The sequence below is a fragment of the Ptychodera flava genome, chromosome 3 (genome assembly GCF_041260155.1).
Source record: "Ptychodera flava strain L36383 chromosome 3, AS_Pfla_20210202, whole genome shotgun sequence".
Lineage (NCBI taxonomy): Eukaryota > Metazoa > Hemichordata > Enteropneusta > Ptychoderidae > Ptychodera > Ptychodera flava.
In genome coordinates this window covers 30,362,003-30,373,777 of record NC_091930.1, presented here as the reverse complement: position 1 = coordinate 30,373,777, position 11,775 = coordinate 30,362,003, and the positions used below count along the sequence as shown (strand labels likewise).

The window sequence follows — 11,775 nt, the reverse complement described above, 5'->3', positions numbered from 1 at the left end:
TGTACAAAGAAAGTGAAGGGTATGAATTGTTTGCATCCGGATGATTAGTGTTTTATTTTCCTTGAAACTGTAAAGCGGGAGGCCATAACAATCACTTAAATAAGTTGTATGCGATGCATCAGTGACTGATGTGACAGGTTGCTCGTACAGGATTCTCAACGCCGATGCGTCTCGTATTGAAAGCTGATGTAAGTACGATTCGATCGATGCAAGTCGCATGAAAATCGGGCTCGATTTGATATAGTAATGACCATTTTTCCTTGAAATGTGACATTTCTTGCATTTGTTGGTAACACAAATGAAATAACTTGCAGTTTGTGGAATCAGCCGGGGACATTTGTCAAATTTCTCGTATGTCATGACAATGTAGCGTTATATATGCTTTATATGATGCGATAAAATATATAATGGTTGAACTATTATGGAATGAATCTTTACATCCAAATGAGAATTACAATATCATTTTTAAAGTCATCAAAATTTGAATATGATACAATTTTTTTCTATTTCCTTTTCGATTCATAGACCTATCGACCATCGATATGGTTGTATCACCGTCCACGCAAGTGAATGAGGGTCACGATGTCCATATTCATTGCCTTGCAACCGACGGTAACCCTAACCCTCACCTAATGAGCTTGATTCGTGACACTGACGAAGTCTTGGCTGAAGAAGAAGGTAGCGAACTCCAGTATGACATCAGAGGGATAAACAGGTCACAGAGCGGTGTGTACAGATGCCGGGCGACCACGCGCTTTTACGACGGGAGTGAAGACTTTTCTGAAGAAAAGCAAAATATTACTGTGCAATGTAAGTACAATTGCCACACTTTGTTTGCCTTATGTAAAATACTTTATGCCAAATCGCAATAACATCAAATCACAAATCACGCCTAAACTCTTTGTGCCAATACTACAATAAGCTAGTTAGCCCTAGCCCCGATCGCTCTAGTGGTACGATTATTGTAGTCTGCGCTGACAGTTGGTATTTTTGTCACCCCCAGGTTTTTTTAGAGTTGGTCCTGCTGTCCCGGACTCTCTTTGATTCGTTATTTGGAGGACATAGTGGTATAGCTAGTATTCTGAGTAAAATAAGGTTGAGGTATCTCTAGTTTGGCAGTCTGTTAATGTGCGTGCTCATGTGGGGCTAGTGACTTGTTTGTCTATAATAAAAGACAGAGGGTCAAGAAGCCTGGACCCTTGCAAACGTATGCCGTACTCTGAAGAAAAGGAATATAGCAATTGATGTGCTGGTCTGTTTGCTGAATCAACTACAGGAAAAAGGAAAATTCTTGTGGTAGAAAGTTATTTCTCGGAATGGATGGAGGCATAATATGGTGATCCTAGTTATGAAGCTATTACTGTTGCAAAGGTTCTGCTTGATAATTTCTTGAGTCGCTTGTGAATGCTACTGGTGTGTCAGCAACCTTGATAGAACCTAATTTTGCGTCTAATGTTTTTATAGGGCTGTATAGGCTGCTGGGTCAGACTCACGCATTTCCTGGACACCAATAGTCAGATGGCCTCGTGATACGATTAACATTCAATTGTTTGTTACATTCGAACATTTATGGATCCACGTGAAAATCAACCCATTCGGATTAAAATAAAAAGCTGGAGCCTTGCAACATTTGCGTACCGTAGCAGCGACCATCATTCCACTTGGGAAACACCAGGCATGTTAATATTGATGCTTGGTAGGGATTTGATATACTCAATTGATGCAGCTGTCACCTTTGAGCTACCTAACAGATCAAAGGAAACTTGTTATTATGTTTTGGATTTGCGGGACAGTGCTATAAGATCTTTTTTGCGGCAAAGCATGGGTTTGGTGTGGCAAGCTTTGTATTGTAAAGGGATGAAAGAGGCGAAATGAGTACTTACCAAAACTGCCGTTGTCTTACAAGGGTGCAAACCTGATATCCAGTAGATTGACTAATATAGTTTACCGCATGCAGAGAAGCTCACAAGCTGAACAGAAGATTGTGTATTACAAAAGGTTAGATCAGGTGACACTATTACCAGTTGATCACAGGTGAAGATGGTAAACCTCTTGATAGGAACTTTCGACTGTCAAAGTTCATGATGGGCGCATCACCTCTAAATGTTTTGATACCGAAGTGAGGAATAGTGAGAATTACATAGGAGCTGATTATACTAACTTGGGTAGCTAAAGATTAGGTAGAAGTACAGAAATGGAGTAAGCTACGTATTTAGTTAACCCGGTTAGTGACGGTGATTGTCTTAGTGAATCTGGAGATTTAGGTCAGAAAACCACATTGAAGACTTGGTACTCTAGACCACACAGGAAAGGGCCTACCTTTCACGTATACAAAAAAATGCACTTTAGATACGAATTAAGGGTGATTGAGTCACTTGCTACGCCATCATAGCTACAAACAATAAAAAGCGAACTCCACGACGCGCGCGTCAGCTGTACAGGATCGTGCTCACTTTAAAAATTACACCGTGGTGTTGATGGAAACCTATCTTCATACAACTTATTGTCAGAGTTTCTAGCATGAAAGCGGACGACGTTGTTAGTGATGATTGAATGATCCTTAAATTATCTTCTTGTTGCAAGTTTTAAATGTTTGAATGTTGATATATTTACAAAGTATTCAAAATTCCAAACAAAATATTTAAAAAGGACTCATTTCTCATCAAATTGTGATATTTCACATTTCACATATCAAGCGATGTAGCATTTTAAATAGGCAGGTGACACCATATTTTCATTTGATACATAATGTGCAATATCTGACAAAACCTATGTAATACGATGGTTTCAACCGAGTTTGAAATCACAACGTACCAAAATCACCTAGCAGAGAAGCCGTAGACAAAACCGCTCGGCAAAATCCTCAATCTCAAAAGGATTGGTTCAATAACCGCGCGAAGTTGTTACCATTCTGACTGCGCCCTCTCAACACACTCTAGAGTTCGTGAAGCACTCATGCTCGTACACACTATCATATATTGTACACAAACTTTACCGAAGCGAAGCAATGAATATACATCTAAAAACCAATAAAAATTAATAAAATCGTGGGACTTGAAATCATAATAATTATACAAAGTATAACCAAGGCGTGGTCATTACTTTTAAGTTTGCAACAGCTATAATTGTTTTTTTTTTGAAGGCCTTACAAGTGATAATTTGAATTCTTATGCATATTTTGAGGGGTCATTTATTATTCGATGAGGTTCAAATGTAAATAAAAAAAATGCAGCATTTCAAGAGAGGAACTGAAAGTAAATATATAAGGTTGGGCAACGTTTACGGGAGATCATATTTTCTGTCATTCGAACGGAATAAAGTGGATGTGATTCAAATCCTTCTGGCTGCAAAATTTCTGTCGTGATCCAATCCTCACATATGAGTCTTACTAGTAGAAAAAAACACGAAAATTGTTGGTAAAAATTTAGTGGGTCGAACATCCTCAAAAAGTTTAATCGGAATACCCGTAAATGAACATTCAATGTTTAAAATAGAGGAAGTTTTGTATGCAATTGACATCAAACTTTTCAAAGATTTTTTTATTTTTTTTTCAAGATTTCTTATGTTAGAAACATAATAAAGTTTCGCTAGTGTTTTTTTCGGTGTTCTGCGCACAATTTAATAGCTACAGACTGCTCAATATGTATAGAGTATGCTTTTGTGCTTGTTCTGAAGTGAGGGTCTTCACAGTCCAAGTTACTCTTTTGTGCAAGCATTTTAGTATGCAGTCTCACACTAATACAGTTGGTCAACGGTAAGGTAAATGCAAGTTACTGATTGTTTTCGGTGTTATAGTGCTTTCAGTTTTAAGTCAGTTGCAAGTTGTTCAGTATAGGTAATATGCCATCTGAGAGTTATTTGAGCTGGTTGGGCTAGACAAATAACAACATCAGATGTAGGTATGCATTTTGTACATGGCAACAGTTTTTAGCTACTTTACTGCAATGATTTATGTTGTTGACAGGCAGTCGGACCTTGCATATATTGCAAATTGGTTTAAGGTAGGATATTTCCTTATTCTTCTGTCTTTCCGATAATTTTAGTTACTCCTATTCTCAAGGGACTTCGAATGCCGAGGTTGGGAGATGGTAGTACGTGTAATTTAATGTTTAGCCACAGCTTTTGTCACAGCACAATAATCTACCAACATATTCCTTGATTTGTAACCTTGAAAGTTAATAATACCTTTCTTACCGCCATGGGAAGAAACGAATGCCTGTATGAGAGGTCCTATTCGGTTTTGACTGTATGCTACCGAAAAAAGCTGACCGCGTGGGTTTCCGGCACAATATTCATTAATATTCCTCCTCGTCCAAGTTTTAATCTGACATCTTTCTTAAAGCCTTCTGCTATTTTTTATAATCATGAGTTGTATGAATATCCTTCCATTCTTATTCTATTGCCGTTTAACTCATTATATGAGTTTGTGAGGTCAACGGTGAATTATATGCATATTGATGTCACCTATACATGATGTACTGTTGTTTATTCTCGTAACATAAGGACCCTGACTTCGGTAACTAAATAATAGGGTAACCCTAAGAAATCATTTAGTACAATAGCTAGGTCTTTAACAAATATCTACAACTTGAACGTAAGTTTATTTATGTATATTTACTCATTTCTAAGAATCATTAAACAAGTTCCTTTTGCCTTGCAGTCTCACCCAAAATTATCTCCCAGGAAACTGAATTTGAGGCAAGCATAGGTGAAACTGTGCCTATGTCTTGCAAGGTAGATGGCTTTCCAATATCTTCAGTATCTTGGTTCGCCCAAAATGGCTCCCTCATCCTAGGGGACGAAGAAAACATGGATATAACGAACGAAGCGACTGATGGCGAGATTATGGTAACCAGTACTCTTACTGTCACCGTCGCTGATGAGTCGTACTACGGGACATACACATGTAAAGCAACGAACAACATTGAACCTGATGGTGAACTATCATTTGGGATAGTTATACGACTTGGTTCTGGTAGTTAATTATTTTTTTATGTGAAAAATCTATGCAATGTGTTCATTGTTATATTGTATGCGCGATATCTTCAATAATCATAAATAGCAGGTAGATAGCTCCCCTTAACTTGTCAAGTTTGAAATCAACCTTTGTAACTGTTAACAAATATTCAATGTCGAGGTTAGCGCTCAAAAGCTATGATCAATATGACGCAAATAGTCTCTACGTTAAAGAAGTGCACCGCTCAACGATCTTACTAATAAAGTACGTTTCTTTTATTCTCTGCACATTTCGAGAAAGAGCTCTAGTGATTGCCATAGTTTCTGTGAGCGTGTATAGGGTAGATGCTGAATAAGGAAGAATGGGGACTGCTGAACCACTTGTATCTTATTATTATGTTGTTTTGTTGTTGTTTAATACTGGATATCGTATGTGTCAAGCTGGCAATAGCATACCTTGAATTGTCTAATTATATTCTTCACTTATCACGAGTGAATTGTGTACGTCGGATAATTTCTTTCTTGAACTATCTTGGCGATTTCAATCTTTCACAGGTGCTATGACTATTACCATCACGTTCGCAGTCACCGTTGCTATTATTTCATTAGTTGTTGGAGTTGTCAACTGGTGCAGACGTAAAGGCATGAAGGGAGGTGGGTCAATCGATTACTTATTAATGCTTGCGATGTCTGACGAAGAATTACATTTTTCCTCGTATTTGAATAAAAGGGGCCGTTGGAGCTTGAAATAACAGATATTGATGTTTCAAGGCCATTAAGATTAGAGTTTTAAAATGTGGCAAATAACAAATTAGAAATCATCTTGCTCTAGTTGTCAATTGCAAAATGATACAGTGATCTGGATCAAATAAATCTTTTCAAATTAAGATATTGGTTGGTCGAAATGCAAGATGGTTTGAACAAGTGCGTTATCACATAAATTGACCAAGCTAGTTCTGCATATAGTATGACGTGACACTACTGGTATACGACTACAATAAATCCATATTCCATGTGTGATGGATACGGGACTTTCGCTCCAAACAAACAAAATCAACTGATCAGCACTGATTTTCACATTTCCAAGACACACAAGATAAAAACGGGGCCATTAATGTTAATTTTCGCCAATACTAGAATTTTAGTGAATTGGTGTGGGCTTTTTGCGTCAGATTGCGATGCATTTTCCGCTCTCTTCACCATTGACATTTACGTGACTCTGCTCCATTGTCAACATATTGTGTCATCTACTCGATCGTCAAATAGCCTCTGCCAATGTCCACAAACAACAGTATAGAGTACCATGACCGCAGCAGCAGCAGGGATATTTTTTGAAACAAAATTTACAGCTTGCAAGTTCATCATCACGATCAATACTGCCGGGGCTAGCAAAAGACGATTGTTCGTCATTTCTAACATCAGAGATGAAACGTCTCCTGACTTGAGACATATCAGGAGAAATGCCGTTTTATTCTTCGATAGCGACTATAATTCACAGGATGTTTTAGTTTATGTGAAGGTTTAGTTCTTTGTGCCGTGGAAGCATACTTTGCGTCATATCTCCTGATTTGTACCTTGTTTGAACTTTCGTCCTCCGCGAATCGAGACCCTCGTACGAATTTTTTTTTGAACTCGAAGCAAATACCGTTTTTCATCTTAACAAGCCCCTTTTATTCGCGAAATATTTAAACTGCAACTGATAATTTTGTAAAACGTTATGTTTATAAGTAGAAATATCGTACAAAGTTTGCAATTTGAAATCAGAGTTCTTTTGATGTTCTTCAAATATTGAAATATAAATAGCAACTCGTCAGGTGTTGCTATTTATTTTCAATATTGAAATTCATATTTTCAATACTGAACCATGAATTTTATTGTTACAGCTTACAGCTTAATCTGACGCGTCATCCTATAGGTGTTATAGTCCGTAACAATTAAATACATTGCCTTAAAATCACTTTTTATTCGTACTTGCGCTTGATTCGTTCAGAAAAATCCAATAGACAGATGATATTATCCATAAGAGCAGCTTCAACGTGCTAGTAGTTAATCAAAGTCTCGACGTCCAGACCTCGGTGGCTTCGCTCTAATTATCATAATAATAAGTGCGCCACAAGCGTTGGGTAATTTGACTAAGCATAGAGTCGCAAAGCAGATCGGTTGCTTCGCTCCACGACATGTCTGTCCCTACTCCAGTGGCGCACTTTACTTTGACGGTTAAAATTGCGTCAGCGAGCGAAGCAAACGAGATCTTAGTCTTTGTTCAAATCTGTGATTTGTGATGTTTGAGTGGGTGAACGCGATGATTTATGTTCTGTTTTCATGAGAAACGCGTGAGTTGGGGTTAACGCGATGAGTGGAGTGCACGATATGAAGAAGAGTTTCGCCTGGCATTTGGCAGAAACTAACTCACTACTGCACAGACTAAAAAGGTAATGCGTTAAATCGCCAGGAAAACCTGGCCCTGGCTGCCAAATTCGAATTAGGTGTGTTTGAAATAGGACAAACTCAAGAGAAACTCCCTGGCATAGGCTACCATATTCCAAATAGGTTTGTATGAAATAGGACAGACTCGAGAGAAACTATTACAAATAATATTGTTTTTAAATTCACCGACTTGAACCAAGTCTTACGAGGTCTGGAAAGCGAGCCTAAGTTAACCTCATTGTGGCGGAGTCCAGTTACTTTTGTATCCGCTAAGTGTCAACCACTCCAAGAAATAACCACCCTCAGTTGCTTTAGTTTAGGATAGGTTTATTCAAGAAGCGGTGAAAACTGGGTAAATAAAGAGATTAAAATACAAGGTCATTCATTGCCTACATCGAAGAGTCGAGGTAAATCAAGTTCAAAGTAAACGGAATAAAAGAACTAAATTCTACTAAAATATCTAAGCACTGCATTCAAATGGTCCTCTAAATAATTGGAAAGTCATAAAAGGAAATCAACTTACATCGTTGCGCCTACAGTCCTACTTTTGGCTGGAGTCTTAGTGAGATCCACGTGGCATGTCTACTTGCTTTAAGACAGTGGAGGAAAAACGTGTCTGCATGGTGTAATTTAAATTTTAACCTTTTAATTGTTTTACCAAGAAGTTTCTTGACCCTTGTGTTAGAGGGCCTTCAGAAAGATAGAGGGCGATCTTCAGAAAATCTAGTAAGGGTCATGAAGGGTCAATTCAACACACTCCCCGTCTAAAAATGCGCGGTAAGCTGAATTTTTACTAATAATAAATTTCAAATAGAATAAATGCTAAATAAATTCTAAAAGCTAAGAGTATATACAAAAGGGTCCATACTAAGAGAGTCCGTATATAGTGTTCATTGAATTCAATCACAGAGTTCAATTTGTACTTTTAATCAAACTAATTCGCTAATAGGTCTGAGGTAGGTTCGATGTTCGCCATCTTTGTAGATCATCACATCTACTTTGCGTACTTGTTGTCATCGCTAGGGTAGACCTTCACTATGCGAGCGAGGGGCCAGCTGTTTCTTGCGTATTCTTTCTCTCTCAAAAGAACCACGTCTCCTTCTTTGACGTTGATTGTAGATTTGTTCCATTTTGGTCGTGGCTGACGGCTTTGTAGATATTCTTTTCTCCATCGTACCCAGAATTGATCAGCTAGATACTGTACGCGTCGCCAACGTTTTCTACTGTAGATGTCTTGTTGGACAAATGAGCCTGGTGGTGGGGTCGGTGGTTGAGTCTTCATTGTGAGTAGCATGTTTGGGGTGAGAGCTTGAGGATCGTTTGCATCTGATGATACAGTCGTTATAGGTCTGGAGTTGACGATGGCGCTGGCTTCTGCCATGAGAGTTGTCAGCAAGTCATGTGTGTATTGTTGCTTGCCTAGTTGATAGTGCATGGAGTCAAGAACGCGTCTGATGGTACCAATTTGTCGTTCCCATATACCGCCGAAGTGTGATGCGTGAGGTGGGTTGAAAATCCACTCGCAGTCTCTCGTTGTAAGGAATTTCTTGATGCGGTCTTGATCCAGCTCTTTGGCTGCTGCCTGAAGTTCGTTCTTTGCACCGATGAAGTTGGTGCCCTGGTCACATCTGAGTTTCTTGATGTTGCCACGTATAGCTATGAAGCGACGTAGGGCGTTGATGAAGGATGAAGTGTCCATGGAGTCTATTACTTCTATGTGTACTGCTGTAGTGTAGAGACAGACAAAGATAACTGCCCATCTCTTTGCTTCAGACGTACCGGCTCTGGTTTTGCGGGAAGCTATAGCCCAGGGGCCGAATACGTCCATTCCGACATTGGTGAATGGTGGGGTTTTCTCTGTTCTGTCCAACGGTAGGTTGGCCATGAGTTGAGTGAGTGGTTTTGCTCTCAGTCTTCTACATATCGCACATTTGTGTAGTATGCTTCTTACCATGTCATGTACACCCATGATCCAATAGCCATTAGCTCTGACGTTTGACAGGGTTAGTTGTCTGCCTTGATGTTGTACTTGTCGATGTACATGATCGATGATAAGTCGTGAAATGTGGTCGTCCTGTGGGAGGATGATGGGGTGTCGGCCGCAGAGGTCGAGGTCCGATTGGCGAAGTCTTCCTCCAACGCGGATGAGTCCTTTTTCATCGATGAATGGGTTCATCCGGCTGATGGGATTCCGTTTCTGTAGTCTGTTGTTGTCAGTGCCTGCTGACTTTGCTGCAGATAGTATCTCATATTCTTTATGAAACACACTTTTCTGTATTGAGCGTAGGATGATGGTTTCTGCTTGTGCCATCATCTCAATTCTCAATTCTTCTGGAGACTTCTCTTTCTCCTTTTTGTCTGTCTTTTCTGGTGATTTTCTTTGTCGAATTTTGCCTATTAAGTTGGCAATACTTCTCTTCAAGGATCTCCATGATGAGAATCGTTGAAATCGGTGAGCACCTAAGTCGTCTTGTTCTACTTCCTTCGTTGATGTGTTGAGGACAGCAAGTTGTTTGCGGACCTCAGGGTCTTTGTCACTTACTGTGTATTTGTGTTCTGTTTCTTCATGGTTGTCTTGCTCGTCTCGCTGCCACAGGAATGCTGGTCCTGATAGCCAGATAGTTGAGTTGAGTTTTTGGGCTGGTGTACGCTGCGTGATGCGATGTCAGCTGGATTTTCGTGTGTAGACACATGTTGCCATTGGTGTGGTGATAAGATGTGGTGTATCTTTTCTACTCTGTTTGCTACGTATACGTGGAAACGTTTCGAGCTGTTGTTTATATATCCAAGGACGATTTCGCTGTCCGTGTGATATATGACATTGTCGATGTTCAGGCCGATTTCTGATGTGATCTTCTGTGCGAGTTCTGTCGCTAGGACAGCCGCACACAGTTCTAGGCGAGGTATGGAGACTGCATGAGTCGGGTTTACCTTTGCTTTGCCAAGTATGAATGATACGTTGACGTTGTCTTCATGGTTAATTAACCGCATGTACGCTACAGCACCTATGGCTTCATTGCTGGCGTCAGAGAAAATGTGACACTCTGTTTTCTTTATGGGTCCGAAGGTGGGTGGAGTGTAGCATCGCTGTAGCTGTATCTTTGTGATGTAGTTGAGGTTGTTGCACCAGCGGGTCCATCTGGGCAAGTATTCTCTGGTAGTGTTTCATCCATCCAAGGTTTTATGAGTTGCGTCCTTTAGTTTCTGTCATGAGGCCTCGTAGTATTAGTTTTCCTTCTATGGAAACTGGTGCGAGTATACCGAGTGGATCGTATATTGAGTTGACGATCGCCAGTACTCCCCGCCGTGAGAATGGCTTCTCCTTCAAGTCTACTTCGAATGTGAATGCGTCCCCTCTAGAGACCACTTGACCCCTAATGATTTCTGTGTTGGTAAGGTGTCTTGGTTGAAATCCAAACTCTGTAGATCTTTGGCTCGTACTTCGTTTGGAAGTGCTGTCATGACTTCTTCATCATTGAAACGATCTTGTGGAAGTTAACGTTTCTGGTCGCTAGTAAGTCTCTTGTTCTATTGATGAGACTAATAGCTTTCTGTGCATATGGTGCTGAGGTTAGTCCGTCGTCGACGTAAAAGTTCTTGTCTATGAACTCTTTCACGTCTTCTCCGTATGTAGATATGCCGTCTTCAGCGATCTTTCTCAGTCCGAAGGTAGCAATGGCTGGTGAGGAGACATTGCCGAACAGGTGTACGTTCATTCTGTACTGAATTACTGGTTTCGTGGGGTCATTGTCTTTGAACCAAAAGAAGCGCAGATAGTCTCTGTGTTCTTTGTTGACATGGAAGCTGTGAAACATTTGTTCTACGTCGCCCATTACTGCTGTCTGCTCGCGTCGGAATCGTAGCAGGATACCGAGGAGGCTGTTCATTTGGTCAGGTCCCTGAAGCAATGCGTCGTTCAAGGAGACTCCGTTGTACTTTGCACTGGAGTCGAATACTACTCTGATCTGCTGTTTCTTGGGATGGTAGACACCGAAGTGTGGTAGGTACCATGCGTTGTCGGCATCTATTTCATTTTCTGGAACGGGACTTGCGTGGTCACGGTCCATTATTTTCTTCATAAACTGAAAGTATTCTTCCATCATTTGTGGTTTACGCTGAAGCTGATTCTGTAGACTGTAGAATCGGTTCAGAGCTGATTGTCGGTTGTTTCGGTAATTTCTTTGGGTCTTGCCTGAAGGGGAGAGGAAGTTCTAGATTTCCTTCCTCATTTACATGGACTTCTCGTTGCTTGTCTTCAATGGAGGGTGCCTTTTGTTCGTCGTAAGGTGTCCGCTTGAAGACGGTAGTGCCGAAGTTGACGGGTTTCGGGCTTATTATGTCTTTTGATGTGGATGTGATGATTACATTCGAGGGCCGATTCATCGTAGCTGT

General features: G+C 40.2%; 3 protein-coding genes across 3 annotated transcripts; 1 reads left to right on the top strand and 2 right to left on the bottom strand.

The window, feature by feature from the left end:
- The first annotated feature begins 542 nt into the window (after nucleotides 1–542).
- LOC139129090 (limbic system-associated membrane protein-like) lies at nucleotides 543–4,983 on the top strand. Its single transcript, XM_070694756.1, has 2 exons — nucleotides 543–810; nucleotides 4,661–4,983. Exons 1-2 carry the CDS (start codon nucleotides 543–545, stop codon nucleotides 4,981–4,983), a joined length of 591 nt encoding a protein of 196 aa, XP_070550857.1.
- Nucleotides 4,984–8,377: 3,394 nt separating this feature from the next.
- On the bottom strand, nucleotides 8,378–10,845 carry LOC139129078 (uncharacterized). Its single transcript, XM_070694751.1, has 2 exons — nucleotides 10,803–10,845; nucleotides 8,378–9,990 (listed from the first exon to the last, which is right to left on the bottom strand). The coding sequence occupies exons 1-2, from the start codon at nucleotides 10,843–10,845 to the stop codon at nucleotides 8,378–8,380; spliced, it is 1,656 nt and encodes a 551-aa protein (XP_070550852.1).
- On the bottom strand, nucleotides 10,842–11,483 carry LOC139129067 (uncharacterized). Its single transcript, XM_070694744.1, has one exon. It carries the CDS (start codon nucleotides 11,481–11,483, stop codon nucleotides 10,842–10,844), a length of 642 nt encoding a protein of 213 aa, XP_070550845.1.
- Nucleotides 11,484–11,775: the final 292 nt, after the last annotated feature.